At 37.9% G+C, this 17,757-nt stretch overlaps 1 protein-coding gene across 3 annotated transcripts in view; it reads left to right on the top strand.

The window, feature by feature from the left end:
• MCC (MCC regulator of WNT signaling pathway) overlaps positions 1–17,757 on the top strand; it is a 184,000-nt gene that overhangs the window by 4,157 nt on the left and 162,086 nt on the right. Inside the window, exon 2 of one of the 3 annotated variants that reach the window (XM_005494560.4) lies at positions 10,368–10,615. The exons of the other annotated variants lie outside the window; for them this stretch is intronic. Coding sequence (XP_005494617.2) covers positions 10,368–10,615 — 248 coding nt within the window. The remainder of the gene's footprint in view (positions 1–10,367; positions 10,616–17,757) is intronic. 3 annotated transcript variants of the gene reach the window in all.

Here is a 17,757-nt window from a genome sequence, read left to right on the forward strand (position 1 = left end):
AGTTCATTAGAACTTGGTCATTATATTAGCAATAATGGAATTAAGTTTTGTTTGTGGAGTTTGATTGAGAACTGTGTTGTCTGTGTACACAATTTTTTTTTACATTGGTCAATATCTTACAGAAAGTCTTGGAAAAGTAGAGTACCACTATACATAGTAAGATGTTAAAAACCCAATAAACCTACGAACTTTGTAATGAGCTTATACAGCCTGTTAAAAGGCCATGCAGAATGTGCCTTCTCTAACCTTGCACGAAACAGTTAAAAGGAACTGGTTGGATTTGATTTGTTACCTGAGTGGTTTCAGTGGTACATGGCTTTGGGAGCTCAAAATCTTTGCAAGTGCGGGCTGGTCCTTCCCTTTTTAATGGGTTGTCACAGTAGTAGGACATTCACAGCTTTCTTGCTGAGTGTATTTTGGCAGCCCTCCCCCACCTGCCTGCAGTGTTTCTGCATCTGGTTCTGCATCTTGTGGCTGCTGGTGGTGCTGTTGGAGGAGAAAACCCAGTATTTTCAAGAAGACAAAGTATTAATCTATTCATTGTCTTTCTAAGGGAGTAGATTTATTCTTCTATGATATCTATAACTCTCCACAGCAGATGTTTCCACTTCATTTACCTTTTTTTCAAATGTTTGATTTTGCTAATGTGCTTCAACTTCTGTGCTTAACATTTAAAGAGGAACTGTTGAAGCACTTAAGGACAGATAAAATGCAGTAAAATCAGTATGGGTTGTCTGTGACCAGTCCAGTTACCACTGTTGGTAAAACCTATTTAATCCATAAGATGACCATTTATGAAGTCATGCAAACATGTTCATTCAGGATCTCTGAAAACTTACTTTGGGTATGAGTTAATATTCTGTATCTACTCTCTGCAGAGTATTCTGTGCTGGTTGAAAGCAGTATCAGGAACAAGATGTTTTGTGAGTGCTCAAATGTCAGCAGGCTAGGCAGTGATAAAGCTATTTATCTTACAAGCAAGAGATTTCTAAAAGGTCAACTCTAACAGAACAGGTGGAAATTAAAAGCTGCCTTTGAAGTCTTGTGAGAGAAATAATATTTATTCTGCTAGTTTTGCAGCTACTGGGACTTCAAATTTCAAAAGAAGTTTGGTCCCAGTACTGTACAGTCCTAAGTCTGACCTCAGTTAGCTGTCTAACAAGGAGACATCATTTTGAAGCAATCTCCAAAATGTCTGCAAGACTGGGACAAAGCTTTGCTTAGACCTTGCCTTCAGTCTGGCTCTTGATATAGCTGAGCTGTTCTTACCATGAAGCTAAAAAAGTTAAGGCCTCTATACAGGACTTTATTCTCACTTGAGGTCGGGACTATTTGCTCTGTGTTTTCTTTAAACCAGCTCCGTTTTAGAAATGCCAGGGGGGGAAAATCCCAAATCTCCAAAACTCCCAAGCCATCGCTCCAAGCCATCAACCTTGGTAAAATGTACTTTGTTCTTGCACTGCTGCTTAAGTTTGTCTTGAAAACAGTTTCAGCTCCCAGATTCTGTTCTTAGGCTTAGTTTTAGTCTTCATCCATCTCCATTAGGATGCTGTCACAGGGTCTGTGATCCATGTAACTGAAGGATTGCTTTTGTATGGATACAGCTTAACTTACTGTATCCTGAGTAAAACGGTGACTGGAAGCACTGTGCTGTTTCTCACATGATTGTAGTCTGTTTTTTCTGTTTCTCCTGAGACTTGCCTTAGTCAATGATTCCACATCTGTATAGAATTTTATGGGTTTTTTAGTCCACCTTTGTCTTCCACGGTCCTCTTGGACCATCGTAGCCAAAAAAGAAGTGACGGGGAAAGCCTGAAGGGTGGATGTGTATGAGAAGCCATAGAGACATATTTAGTTTAGGATGAAGAAAAAGGTATCCCTTTTGTTAAATATTGTGTCTGGAAAATACACCAAGAATCAACATTCATTAAGGGATTATGTATTTCAAAGTCTGTATTTCTTACAGCTGGTACACAGTCAAAGGAATGTATTCAAACTTGAATTGTCTGAACATATTACATTTTTTAATTGGTTAGCACTCCAGTTCTTATGTAAACATCAAACACCTGAAGGGTGTTTTAGCTGGAGCTGTTAACGTTTCAAAGTTAGTGAAGTTACTTGGTGTGTTTTATATATTGCTTTTATCTTTCCCCATTGACACTATCAGCCTGGTAAAAGGGACTAAAGTATTTATCTCAGGCTTGTATTACTGTATTTTCTTTCTTAGGATCTTGTTGTCCAGATAGATTGTACTGTAGAAAAACTGACCAAACAGTAATTCACTTGAAAATACAAATGTCAAATTTTTTGATCCCTTTGAAAGTTACCATCCAGCTGGCTTCTAAGCAGTGAAGTTTTTGGTTATATTTATTAATTTTGTTATTGATTTTTTTTATTGATATTGTTGCAAATACCATGTTAATTGGGTTGTTACTGTAAGGGAAGTTAATCACTCTTTAAAGTCAGTAATTTCTGCTTTGTGGCAAAAAAAAGAGTAATTGTTAAACTGGGATTTTTTTTTGCTTTGTGTTTTCTTGGGTTTCTTGGTGCCAATTCTGAAAGATCAACTTCACAAACATACTCTGTTTCTTTTTTCCTGAGGGTGATAGGGAGCTTGGGCCCTCATAAGATGCTTTGGTGCTTGGTCTTTCTAGCAACTCCATGGCCCTGGGTTTATAACATAGGAGCTATTGGTGGCTGCTCTAGCAGTATGGCTGGGAAGGTAGATACTTGGTTTTGTTTAGCTCATGTGTGATTGCGTCTTCTGTTTACAGCAGACAAGGCAGTTGGCACTCTCCTTAATCATTGTTGGTTAGCTCGTGATCCTAGCGAGCAACTTTATGTTTTCAGAATTAATTTGCCAAAACCTATTGTTTGAAATTCCTGGATGGGTTAACTGAGTTGGGAGGCGCTTGAATGAGAGAAGAGTTCTTCCTGTTAACTCCTTGTATTTATTTGTATTTATTGTTTGAGGGTGCCACGTGCAAGTACTTTGCTGGTAGCTGTGGATGGATTCCAAGATTATTTTAAAAGTCTCTTTGTCTCTGTTTGCTGGGGTAGGCTAGAGATTACCTTGCATTGATTAAAGCAGCAGCAGCATGTTTTGATTGGGAATAAGGAACCTCACAAAATACTTGGGCACCTGGCCTTACTTGCAAATATATACCCCTAATCTGTGCACCTGCACTCTTTACACAATGAATTGTAAATAGCTAGCGGAGGGTTTAATGATTTTTTTAAGTCAGCGTGTTCTGCTAGATGATGATCTGTTGTGCATGGTCCTGAAGTTTCTCACTGTCTGCACTAGAATTTGTTCAAAGAATTGCCTTAGCTGTATGCTAGTTCAATAAGAAATATTTATTTGCAGCATGGCCAGTTTATGGTTGTAACTTTATCTGGCTGTGTGACTTTTAATGTTGGCACAAGACGGTGGAGGGAGGTAAGAAACAAGATTGAGGGTTAGTTGTGGTCCCTCTCATGATGTCCTCTTGATTTTTAAACATGCTTCAATCCAAATGATCTGAGCTAAGAAATCTCACTAAAAGTTAATAAATTTTCAGAAGTATAAAAGGACAAGAGAGATTTTATTGAGATTCAGATATCTCAGGTGGTAGATGAAAGGCATTAACGAGGCTTGTGTTGTGCCTAATTGAGTGTTGCCCAAAGGATGGGCTTCAAATGGCACCTGAAGGAAAAGTTATGCTGTGGATACATAGTTTTTCAAATCCACTGTGTTTTTACTGTGAATCTTCACATGCATCTTTTAGAATAAATAGTACATGTGTGGAATTCATCCTAGTGCAGTGATTTTTGCATTAATTGACCTGTGTTAATTAATGTCACCATAATGCTAAATTGTAATCAACACAGTCAATGTCTCATTTCTTCTAAAAGTTTTTCTGAAGCAATGCTTTTTATATTTGATAGAAAAGAACAATATTTATGTAGTATTAGTCGTTATTTGATTAAATCCTGTATGTAATTTTTGAGAGTAAGCCAAGTAGCAGAGACCAGACCATCTCTGAATGAAAACTGTGTTCCTGATAGTTCCTAACCATGTGCAAGAGTTTGTAGGTTGAATTGTGTATTAGCAGTATATTTGAAAGCAAAGAAAAGAAGCATAACAGAAAGCATAGAATGGCAGAGATTCTATTGACAAACTCTGCTTCTCCTTTAACAGATGGACCTTTGTTTGCCTGCAACAGTTCAGTCTCCAGAGATGAGACTCTCAGCCAAAGAGGGGACGCCCTGCTCTCACAGGTTGAGAGATGCAGTTTGTGCTATCAGTACAGAGTAGGTGATCAGAGGACAAAGTTTAAGCTATTTCTAGTGAGTGGAATATGTATTTGTTGTGTTATCTGTAACATTACGTTTCTGTTCTGAGAGGTACCTCCAAAAGAGGCACCTACCAGCCAAAGAGGCTGGCTGTCTTGTCCATATCTAGTGTAAAACGGGGGAGAGACACACACCGACAGGCTGAGGTGGGGAAGCGGGGAGGGAACCATCCCCTGCTTCCCCAGAGGAAGGGGTGGTGGTGTAGGCTGCATGCTTGCAATAGCATTGTGAGAAGCAGCCAAGGCAGGACAGAGCTGGGAGGCAGAAGCTCAGATGGTTGAATTATGAATAAATATATTAATAAATAAATCCCCATACAGGGTTTTGGGGCTGGCTGATTGTTAATCTTATATTTTTCCTGACGATGCTCAGTGTTGTGGATCTGGATCAAGTTGCAAGTTAGTTGTGAACGGGCTCTGGAATATGCAGAAATTGAAACTAGCAGGGAATTTCAAGTGTAAAATTGTTCCACAATATAGAAACAGTTTTGAAAAAGTGACAGAAAAACCAGAGAAAGAGTACCCAAGAGAGGGAGTCAGTGAACTGCTGATGATGCTAAGACATATGAGATTTTTGTTTTGTTTTGATTTGCTTTCTACACTGAAAATAATACATGTAGTAAGATTGTTCCTGCAGATAGGACTGGTAACAAATACCTTGGATGGAGAGGGAAGAAAGAAGTTGAAGAGTGCTTGGATTTGTTTTACTTAGTTGTACTTGGAGATTTTGATATAATAATCCTAAAGACAACTTCAGAATTATTTCCATTCTTTTTCCCTGAGCTCTTCTGAAAGACAGAACAGAAATTGGGAAAGCTAAAATATGCTGCTTTTCTTTAAAAGTGTGTTGAGATGGTGGTCAGTGAACAGACAACTTGCTGAATATGGATTTGTTCAGAAAAAGTTAGGTTGAACTAATCTAATCTAGAACTAGTGTCCCCCATTTGTGATGGGAGTGAAACAAGAGATGCCCTTTGTCTTGTCTATTTTAAGGCTTTTGATGTTATTTTATGACACTTGTAGGCAAAGCCAAGGAACTCGACTGAGGCTTCAGTTTTTTCAGGTTTTTTTTCTGAGCTATACTTGGAGCTCATTAGACACCTGTGCTTTGGTTGACAAATAAAATACTATATCAAATTGAAATCAGATGGTTGGCCTGGATCAAATCAGCATTATTAAAGATTAGTGATCAGGATGACATGATAATGGGTAAACTTTCTTAAATTTGAGATGACATCAAGCTAAGGAAAATTGGAGACTTGCTGTGGGGTAAGAGTCACAATTGCTGCTGACAGATGAAGCTATTGCTTGAAAGCAAATCAAGTGACATAAAGTAGGAATAAGCAGACATTAGCACATTTGGTGGTGCACATACAGGACATGTGCTAGATGTTAAACTTCATGAGATTTATGATGGTTGTCAAGTTTAACTTGAACTAACAGAATTGTTCTGTTGCAGAACAGGACTTTGCTTTCACCTTCTAGTCTCTTCTCAGTGTATGCTTTAAGCTGTTGTTCTGTGTGCTGTCATCCATTCAGTTGGTGAATCATTTAGAGAAAGACAAGAGCAGCTTATGATGATTGGAGATACAAAAAATGAGGTTCTTTACTCAAAAGAAGGTGGAACATCTGATTACAGGCTTTAAATATGTACAGACTCTTTTTCTTCCCACTGTAATGGCAGAAAACAGTGTGTTAACTTCCTTTTTGAAGGAACAATCCGAATTCTATCTGGGAAAATTGAAATAAGGAAACTTGCAGAAGAGAGCAGTGAAGTGCTAGGACAGAGCACATGTGGATGTTGTGGCATTCTTAAAAAGCAGCTTAGACACCTATCCATGAATGATGATACTTTTTTGAGTCAGGTAGGTCTTTCTGCACTGGTAGGTCTTACTTGCTTGTTTTCCTCTGTTTAGTAGTTTGTCTGCTGAGTTACACAATTTGTCTCTTGTGCTTATAATCAGGCAAATGTGCAAGGTCCCATATAGTGCCATATAGACTTCTATTATACAGAACTCAGTGGTTAAAGAGTAAATATCCCCTTGTGGGACTGCTGTCTGATCTACTGACCTTTTTCCCCCCATTTCTTTCAACTTTATGTTTACACTTAGCTTTAATTCCTTCATAAATGGGCACAAATATAGAAAAAAAGTCCTATAATACTATCAAATGTCAGTCAATGCTCTTATGTCTTCCTAAGTTTTCATGTAGCATGAAAAAATCCATCTGCATGAATTCCCTTCCTGATCACAATGAGATGTTAAAACTGAAGCTTCAGTGTGAGTTTTCAGATCCCAGTACCAACAGTATTGCTGCTCAGCATTTTAACAAGTGTGTCCAGCTGATGTGCCTGTTCTCCATCCCATCCTGCCTCACATTATTCAGGCCTTGCCAAACACATTAGCTTCACTGAAATGGCTCATTCACAACTATTGCCCAGTGCTGACAATGCTTTTGATACACAGAAAATACGGAGCATTGGGACAGCCATAAGGAAATGGAGTTTTACATTCAAAGTGAATGACATGGGTGTTACTGTGTATCTTGTACTTTCATTTTAAAAAGGGTTGATTAATACTACTACATAGTCCAGCACTAGGAGGTAAACCCAAAGAAAATACTCCTGAAACAAAATACATTTTGTTTGTGAATGCAGACAGTATTCTAAATATACACATAAAAATTGTTTACACATCAATTTATCAGTTGTTTCATATATGAATAGCAGTGATGGTCATGATGCAGTTTATTAAGCTGAGATGGGAACTTCAGGCCTTTTTTCCTAAGAATAACTTTCAGGCAGATGTATTGCTGCAGGAAACTTGTGTTTCTTCATTCTTTGCCCTTTTGTAAGGACATCCAGGTTGCAGCATGTGGAAAATTCCAGCAATTCTAAAGCTGTCCTCATTATTCCTTCATAAGCTGTAACTTCAGTCTTGCCCTACCACTTCCTTTAAAAGATAATATGGAAATTATCTTTTAAGATAATATGGAAATGCTGACTTAGTCTTATCAGGATGATCCGTGCCTGATAAGGTAATAGCTTAAACCATCAAAATTGGTAATAATTGAGGAAATTGGTGAACAAAAAATAACCTCTTAAGGTATTTCTGTGTGAAAAGGTCTGTGGAGATATAATTGTTTAGATAATGACAAAGGTAATGAAATCTGTTTCCAAGGCTAAATTCATTAGACAACAGAAATTTCTTTTTTGTGGTTGTTGCTGGTTCTGGAAATTATTTCTTCAAGAAAACATATTAAGTACGAACTGCTGTGGGTGTTTGTCCTCTTTCTTAGTCTACCTACTATGTATTTCCATCTGCTAGGTAACTTCTTGAACAGTTTTCTTCCATTCTGTAAAGTCAAGATATGTATCAGGCCTTGGGTGGACCATAAAACTACATAAATTCTCCATCCAGCTCCCTGTGTAGGTGAGGACGTTGTTTTTATTCATGTTTTTCAGACAGCAGTGAACATTGTCTTTTAATCTGATAACCTTCCAAAGTGCTCTCTGTAGTTGGGTGCTAACCTTGAAAGTTTTTTTTTGCCAGAGGTTATAGTGTCATAGAGGGCTTCTGTGATACACACTCACTGTGGTTTCTGCTTTCTTGGCATTTCAGATGACTTTGGATTTATTGTGCATTACTTCTGTTCATCCAGATTAAGAAATAAGCATTTTGATGCAGCCTGCCTTGTGATGCTTGGAGCCTCTTACCTTATAATTTCTTTACCCATCTAGAACTCTGTTAGAATTTTATTCCAAACAAAAGATGTCATTCTTTTCTTTTGTCTGAGCTTTTCTGACTGCAGACGAGCAGTTCTGGGAATGCTGCCAGGATTATTTGCCTGCAGTTGCTCATAGAAAAGTCAAAGCTGCAGAGCTGATGTGATTCTGTGGTTTAAGTAGTGAGGGGCTTGACTTGCTGTGAGAGTCAGAGCAAATGGAGCAGTGGGTCCAGGATGCTCTGGAGAGTGGTGGCTGCACCAGGGACCTAAACTAAACAGCCTCCTACCAAGAACAGAAGTGATCTGGAGTAATTTTAGTACAGCTTTTAGATCAGCAACTTCTTATTGCCTCTGAGTGCTCTGGTGATCAGTCCTTTTTAGGTTAGTCATTTCAAAATGAATGCTTCAAATAGATTACTGTTTATCTACAGTATTGGTCTAGAAGTGACTCATGACACCACTGCATGGAACAGGTTTTCCGACACTGTTTATTTACTCTATTTGCCTCTAGGGAGCTTGGCTGCATTTATAATTTTGACTTCCCTCTTCAAAGGTGTTTCTGCACCTAGCCTGCAAGTTGTGTTAGCGAGGATTAAATGTTTCCTGGCAAAATTATGATACCTTTTTACTAGCTGATGTTTTAAATAGTTTTAAGAAAATACGTGTTTTCTCCTTGGTGTTACGTAGTGGAACAATCTTTGAGAGATTTCCTTTATAAATCAGTTTGCATTTGTGTAACACCTTTAGATTGTAGGGAACCAGAACTGGGTTTGGACATGTCCCTGTGGGCTGTAGTGAAATAGAAGTTTTACAATTGTCATGAGCAGGGCCATGTAAGGTGTGCTACTAGCGCCACAGCCTCCTCCTGCCCCCCAGTATAGCAGATTAATTCTTCCAGAGCCAGGGCAACTGACCTGTGTTCTGGAATCCCATGGCAATCACCCTGCACTGCTTTTCCTGGTACTCATTTCAAAATTAGCACACTTCTGCAGAGTCCCTCAATCTGAGGCTATGTCCGATCTGTTCTAAGAAAATAGACATAGCTGAATTGTATTTGTCACTCCCCAGGTAAAAATTTGAATGTGCTCTTGTCCTTAGTTTTCTTTGCAACATCCTTGAGATTATATTTGTGTTGTTTTAACTTTTAAAAACAAGGAACTGAGCCATGGAGATTATTTATTAATTGTTCAGATTCAAATCTAAGAGCAAAACTCTGAGCAAAAACTGAACTGCAAGTAATAATAGCTTATGTTTGGCCTGCGTGATTAATTCTTCTGCAATAAAGTTATTTCTTGTCATAAGCAGAGATTTTGTTGCTTTCTGATATTTTTGTTGGGGTTTTGTTTGTTTTTAAACTTCTTGGTCATGTTGTTATCATTATTATCATCATCATTATTACTGTCATTATTATCATCATTCTCATCATCATTACTATTACTTTTGTTACTATGATCATTATTATCCAATTTTATTACAAGAATTCTGTTTCTCCAGCTCTGGAATTTCTGCATAGAAGAGACTTACAGAGCTCCACCTAATGTACAATTTCTTTCTCCAGATACAGTGGGCCTTGATTCTGATAATAAATTACTTCATTGAAGCTCTTCATGTGAGAACTTTGAGTATTTCAATGTATCATGTTTTCACAGAAACCTTCTGAATGATACCCTGATACTAGTAATGAAATAATAATACTATTAAATCTACTAATAATTCACATAATAGTAATATTACACATTTCCTTTGCCTTCCTTCTACTGAAAGATTTTGTTCAACACACAAATAAGCTATATGCTTTTATGCTCTTTAAAAAAAGCCATAACATAGAAACATGTTCATGCTATTTGTAGTATAAATTGGTATGGTAGTGCTGTGCAGTCCAGTTCAAAAAGTGTTTAAGAAAAGGATGGCAGGAAGGAAGCAGTGAAATGTGAGAGTAGCAAAGTAGAAATTTTTTAAAAAAAGAATTTCTAATCAGAGAGAATTGCACACCCAGAAGATTTGGTAGCGTCGAGCAGCAGTTACTTCAGATCTGGTTGAATTGGTTTGCCTGCATTTTATTTAGAATGTGTTTATTTGTCATTTGATAAATATGCATCATTCACATACTGGAGAAATTGTTTCAAGATTTTGTTTCCTTCAGTAGTTAGCTTATTGGTTTTAAATGCCTGTGCATTAATGTGTATCCAGATTAGACAGGGCTAGTATTCCTTTTCTTTGAAACTAAGTTGTTGTTTTTTTTGTTTTCTCTATTCCCACTTTTCCAATCTTCCCCCACCCCCATTTTCCCTCTAAAAATATCTTTAGGAATGACTTGCTGATGGTGTGCCGCCAGCTGAATATGGAGGCGTCTGTTGCAGAGATCATGCACCAGCTGGGAGCAGATGAAAATGGAAAAATATCCTTCCAGGATTTTAGTCAGTGCCGCATGGAACTGGTACAGGAAATCAAGAAGGAGGAAGTGGATCTTTCTTTGAAATTGGATGATTCTTGTAAAAAGAAAAAGTTAAGGGATAGAGTAGCTTCCTGGCCAGCTAGCAGCAATAACAGTTTAGGTAGGTATGACTTTTAAATGTCCTGTGGGTGTAATTTAACAAGAGGTAAACTGTGGGATGTTTGTTACTGATTTCCCTGGCATTAGGGTTGCCCCTACAGGGCTTTGGGAATCTGCCTTTGCATAATTTCATCATATACTAGAGTGCTGTTGTAATGGATGCAGACTTGTCATCAGAATGTAAACTAGAATGTGTGCAGAGCATTCTCTTCTAAAAATGTAAATTGCACAAGAGAACAGACTCCCTTGGAAGGGTAAGGGCTGGTAACTGAAGATCCACGGAGTTCTTTGTTATCTGTAAAGCTCAGGCAGGTATGTAGGTAAAACTGAAAACTGAGGGAAGATTTAATATTGGTTCCAGTCATAATACAGGGTAGGAACTAATGTTTCTTGGATGCTTTAAAAATTGTTCCACTTAGTGAGATCTGAATGCTGGAAGAACCCTATGATTTAGAGAATACAAAAATACTTCTCCATCTGATTGAAAACCAACAAAATCAAAAACCAGAACCAACCAAACTAAAAGAAACCAACAACAAAAACAAACCACACCCCCCACCCAAAAACTCAAACGAACAAACAAAAAAAAAGAAAAAGTGCTATTCCATCCACAGGAAAACAGGATGTAGGAAGGGATTATCTGTGTCATTGACCCCAGTCCTTGATAGCACTATGACCAGTCAGCATTAGGTCAGAAATGTTGATACCTCAGAATGCTTCCTTTCACCATGTAAGAAATGGAAGACACTAAAGGACACAGATTCTGGGGTCAAAGATGGCAAAGTGTGGTGTTTTGTGGAAAAAGCTGAGGATGCTGTCCATTCCCCAGTTCCTTACAACAGGTGCATGCTGGCTATAAGTGACTTCTGGCTGGTGACCATGGAACTGACCTGTGTCCATTCTTCACAAAAACAGCATCAACCTCTGATGGTGTTTAGTTGGAGCTATGTCTCCTCAACCTTTTCTTTGGGCTATATGAGCCTACATCTTTTAAAACACTTTTTAAACTGGAAATCTTCCATTAGTCTTCCCAACAGTTTTTCTTTGAAGTGTCTTAAAATAAATTGACAATATTTTTTTACTGTCGGATGTACTTCATAGATCTGGAGAGTTATGCTATTCCAGCTTCTCATGTTATGTCAGGGTTATGTCAAGGTCATGTTATTGACTTGTTGCCTGGTGTAATGTTTAACATCAGATTTATTTATTTATTTGAAAGTAGTTGATGGTACATGGATTTCTGTTTTAGCAGCGTGGATGCAAAGCATACTGAAAATAATACAGACACAAGTCACACATAACAGATGAGAGCAATTGCAGGGCACAAGTCAATCACAATACCAGTGAGGCTGAGCTTTGTAGGCAAGTACTCCACACTGGCTTGGCTAACTCAGGGAGACATTCACACTCTTACTGAAGTCAGGGAGGAATACAGCGCCAGTTGATTCTCTCAGCTGTTTATGGTTTATCTACACCCTCTTGGTGTTGAGATCAAGCCAGCTTTTTTGCAACAGCTGTGATCAGTCCCAGCCCACATCCTTCCCTGAGCTTCATGGGCACATCCCCCTGGCCCATCTCTAATCCTGCTCCCATAGTAGGGCTTTACTGATCAGTCACACCTGTCTTTGTCTGGTAAGTGGTCAGCTTCATAGAAAGTAAAACTGGGCATGGGTTGATTTTGGTGGTTTGATCTATTAATTTACTTATTTACTAGCTTTGAAGGTATGGGATTAGCGTGTTCTGTCTTATAGTCACTTTGCACGTGTTTTTGGCTAGTCATCTCAGAAATTCAAATTTTCCTTGTTTACTTTGTATCCTTGGTGAACTCCTTATCGTTTTGCTTTATAGATAGACTGTACTATTCCCTTATCCTATCGTCTCAGGCTCCTTGACTTTTCATTTTGGCTTCTCAGTACAGCAAATCTGTTTCATAGCTCTGTTTATCTTCCATCTCATATTTTATAGCTTCATAGTAATATTTTGTTATAGAGGTAGTTTGTTGTTAGCGTTTCTTGTGTTTATGCTTTTTTCATATATATTCTTGAATTGCAAAACTCTGTCGTTCCTATGCCCATTTCCCCCATCACTTTCTGTAGTGAAATTTTTCTAAGCCTTGTGCTCAATTGATTTCCAGCCTGTGAATCTCTTTCTGGAGCTGTCAGTATTTCAAAACCAAGTTTGTGCCTTTTTTTTTTTTCTTTAAGGATGTTGTGTGTTCCCTTTGCTCATGCAATTATCTTCTGTTGCCTGCTTTTTTGGTGCGGCCAGACTTGTATTTTTCTGCAAAATAGAGATGCTGTTCTGCCCTCAGATGGCTATACAAAGCTTCCCTGTTTGCTGACCAGATTTCTGGGGTTTAAAATCTTCTTCCTTAGACAAGCCAGCCAAGTAATTATGATTTGTAATAATCAGAGGTGACAGACATCTCTTAAACTTGACAAGAGAAAGGCCAGCATAATAGTCTCAAAATTTATCCCACGAAGAATCTTACTAATTGCTGCCAAAATTATTCATAGATGAACTTCCAAATTTATTAGTGTATAGAATTCAATCCCAGCTACTTTTTTTCCCCCTATTCCTCAGCTGCTGTTAGTTTTACAAGAATAATTTAATTCATTTTTGAAGCTGGTGAGTGAACCCATTTTTCATTTCCTCTTTTTTCCACAAAAGTTAAGATCAGAAGATGTTTGAATTTCCTGCCTTGATATATTTTGCTCTGCTGATCAAGTGTGACTATCTTACTGCGCTGTACTTCTAGAGCTATGGGTAATTATGGGATTTGTCCTTGACTCTTGCAAGAATCTTAGAAAACATACCAAGATGCTCCCCCCTGAAAAAAAGGATGGGAGGAAATACTAAAGCTGGGCATTAGGATGCAACTGATTTTTATTTGGTTGTAAACGAAACCACTGTGGCAGCACTGTTCAAGAAGTTCTGCATAGCTTTCTTTTCAAAGAGTCAAACAGTGCTGCAATACATTTCTGTGATATAAATGCATCCTGCAGTATGAACATAATGGCAGCTGAGGAATTACACTTGCTGTCAAGTTTGAATTATGACCTGTGTCTTTCTGTGCCTTCCTAATGTTTCTGGGCCTTTCATGTCTTTGAGGGCTCATTTATATACTCAATAGCGATCAAAGAATTGATTATGTTATTATTGAGTCTTTGCTGTTGCTTTCTAAGTATTCCTTGAGACAAGAGATATCATGTACAAATTCAAACATGAGCTTGGTCGATGTTCTTTTTTTGTGTTTTGTTTTGTGTTAGCATTTTTTTCTGGTAAAACACTTTTAATTAAACTTTATTTTCAAAGATAGTTTACAGACCTTTTTTTCAAGACTAATTTCTACATCGGGTATGAGCTGCTGATGCTATTTAAAGCTGATATCATATATTGATGTGGGGCACATAAATGACAGCATTTCAAAACTCCTTTGACTGTTATTGAGTAGCAGGTGTCCTGATGATCTGAAACAAAGGAATCCAGCCTCTGACATGAATGTTTTTACACTGCAAGTTTGCGTGTAATTGTGCAGAGATTACCAGTCAGGCAGCATTTTGTGCTGCCTTTTCTTGGAACTGTTCCAAATTCCTTAAAAAAAACACAAACAAAAAAACTTTGCTGTCTGTAAGTTTTGCTTTTCGTTATGAAGATAATAGCCTGGAAAAAAATTTGCAAGTAATTGCATCTAATCTACTGTTGAACTTCGTCTCATCCATCTGTTTTATCATTGATAAGATTTTTCAAGTAATTTTGTCCAACTTTGCCCAACAAATGTTTACGCCTGTGTTTCCAGGTGGGATGCAGGAATGAGGAAATTGGTTGACTCTTTTAATCAAGGTACAGGACTCAGATTTATTAATACTCACTCATGTATGTCCTCAGTAAGCCAAGCCTGCATCCATATCTACCATCCTAAAGAGCAAATGAATGTATAGATTTAAATGTTTGATGTTTTATTCAAGTGCTCAAAAAAGGAGGTTTTCTAAGTTACTAGAATTAGGCTTTTTGATACTTATTAATCAGTAATTCAAAGTAGTTATAATGTGTTGTCATTCTTATCCTACACTATTAATGTTAAAGCAGGAGCTTTAACAATAATTTGCAAGTAATTGCCAGTTATTTTCTAATAAGTGAAATGGAATGTAAACTCTGTTAACATTCTTGAATTTTAAGATACAATTTTAAGAAATTAATAAAATAACTTTTGAAAGTGTTGCTGGAATCTTGCAGTCACCAAATGTGACCTAACTCTTTAGTATATCGTTTCAGTAGGAAATGCAGGAAGAATGTCAGTTACTGATCAAATCTGTTACTGATCAAATCTGTCCAGCTATGGAGAGTGAGGGCTATGATGGGTAGAGTAAATCTGTCTGAATAATGTAGTGAGTGATGGAGGTGGATTGCTTGGCACATGAAAACTTCAACGCAGCAGAACTACATCTCTAATTTTTAAAGCAGGGAGTTGCCTGAACAGGTGTGGCTTCTGTTAGCCTTTTCAGTGTTGTATACCTTTGTATGTCATTTATAAAAGCTAGCATTAGAATTATCTGTATTATGCATTGTATAGATCTGTCAAGTTCTTTGCAAAGAGCAAGTTGTCAGTTTTTCCCCTTGATAAAAAATTGCCTATTTCTAGCACCAATTGACATGGCAGATGAACAAGAAATGGCACTATTTATTAGTAAATTCTTGGTTTCCTGTAACTGCATGTATTTATTGATCTGATTTCATATTCTAGATAAACAGTCACGAATATAAGAGTCCTTTACCAATTTTTGGCTGTAGGTTAGGAATTAATTCATAGCCAATTCCCCTTTCTTTACTGAAAATAAGTCCCCTGAAAACTTGCTATGATAATTTATTTGCATAGTGGATCAAGCATGAGAAATAATCAAAGGAATGGTAGGAATTCAGCCTTAAAATAAGCTTATGGGTAAATAGGAGAGGCAGACAAGTGGGACTGAAAAATTATTATTTTTGTTTTACATTAATTCCGTGTTTGATCTTACTGCAAATAAATTGCTTTTGAGAAACTGATGCACTGATTACATTTATTTATGCTGTATTTAATTAAAAACTACAGAGCTCATATGGACACAAAGGCATGCTGCAGATTTTCTTGAAGTTTATGAGCAAAGTTTCACCCTTAGATATGTTTAACTAGAAAAGCTTTGAGTTTCTGCCAAATTTAAATGCATACAAACTTCTGTTAACTGTAAGTGGTTTAGTTTATTACATTTAAATAATCTTTTGATACCACTGTCTTTGTGCAAAGCAGCAGAATATAGGTAACTTTTCTTTAATAAACAGAGAATTTAAGTTCCATGAGCATCCTTACAAATGAACCTGAATTTCTGGAGGTTTATAATTGACAGCTGATGAATCTTACTAAAATCATAATATATAGTATGCATTAAACACCAGGGAAACTTTACAGGATAGAAGTGATCCCTGCAGGGATCCCTGATGTCTGATACAAAAGCAAACTGGATTGAATCTTTCTTCTGGTTTGAATATTTGTAAAATGTAAGAACAGCTAATCTGTATTAGACCAGACTTTATTGTTAAACGATAATTCTGTCCCTTAGCACGGTGAGAAGAAAATTATTAGAGAAGATTGTAGCGTCTGAGTGATCATGTAACAATGCTTGCATATTAAATTTCAGCTCAGGGATTTAGAATTAGAGATAATTGCACTGCCTCACACACACATGACTTCACTCCTTCTACCCGTCTTGCCAGACTGAGCCTCTAACGCGTGCAAGTCTTTATTGTTCACCATGGCCTGCCACCTGGAGTATCACATCTTGCCCTTCCATTGTATGAGAAGCAAACTCTTCTTGCTTCCCTGAAGTTTCCTTCCTTCCATGCAGGGGTTTTTCCTCTCTCCCCCCGCCCCCCCCCCCCCCATTGTATCCAGTCAAGGTCGAGCATTGCATTGTGCTGCCTTCCCCAGCAGAAGCACTAGCAGAGTCAGTCTAGTGCCTCTGTGTCAGTCAGTCAGAGGCCTCTGTGCCTTCCATAAAAGTTACAGGAAGGCAGTTACAGGAAATTCAGTGTATTTGACACTTTGACACCAAATGCCCTTGAAATTACCATACACCTTAACATTTTGAGAGGAAAGTGGAAGGACAGGCAGCTGAGTAGGTAGAATTGGGGAAACAGAGAGCTGCAGTTCCTGAGAGCTGCTGCTACCCAGAGTCGATAGAAGGGCTGGCCCCGACTGGCTCTGCAGAGCACCACAGGTCAGGCTTGTTCAGGGCACTGCTGTCTGTGCTCCTGGTCAGCTCCAGTGGTAACACATGGAGCTGTGGTTTGTGTTTGCCATATGGTTTGGAACTGGATTACACCACCATTCCTCAGTTTTGTCCCAGTTTATGCTTTCCATGCAAACTGTGATCAGCTTGAGAAACTGAAAGGCTGCTGGGATTTTCATAGAAGGCATGCTTCATTTGGCACACGATGAGCACTGTCACATATACTACGCTTCAGCTTTTGTAAATCAAGGGCTGCCTCTCAGCACATTTCTGCTTTATCTCTCCTGACTTCTGTGATGTGATCTTCATCTGCCGGCTTTCAATGTGGCTCTGACATACTAAGGTTCATGAAAAAGGAACAAAATGAAACTGACAGGCAACAAACTCTGGATTTGTTTGCTTGGATACATATGTATTCAAGTCAGATCTAAAGTGATGTTGTCTTGAGTGGAAGGTATTCAGGGAGCAAGCTGGTTATTCACCTATAAATTTCCAGGTAAGGAAAGACAATGCTTTTTAGAAGTACAATGCATATAGTACAAATACTGTACCTGAAAGGTAGGTTCAAATTCCTCTAGCTTCTGTATGACTTCAGGTTTTTTCCTATATACTGTATACTTCCCTCTTTACTAGAGATCATTAATTTTCAGGGGAAAAAAAGATTGTTTTCTGCCTTAATAGAAAATTCAAATTAAATTCTAGATTGAGTTCCTGAGTACAATGCAGTTGTTAGCCAGCATAGTTCTGGCAAAATTTAGTTAAGGTGCTTAAACAATACTGGGTACTAGCAGACCTTGGTTTCTAGAAGTCACGTCCTTGTTGAGAAGTCATCCCCTCCTCTGTTTCTTATGTCTGAATAGAGCAAATGGTTATCTGGCCT

This window comes from Zonotrichia albicollis, chromosome Z (assembly GCF_047830755.1).
Source record: "Zonotrichia albicollis isolate bZonAlb1 chromosome Z, bZonAlb1.hap1, whole genome shotgun sequence".
Classification (NCBI taxonomy): domain Eukaryota; kingdom Metazoa; phylum Chordata; class Aves; order Passeriformes; family Passerellidae; genus Zonotrichia; species Zonotrichia albicollis.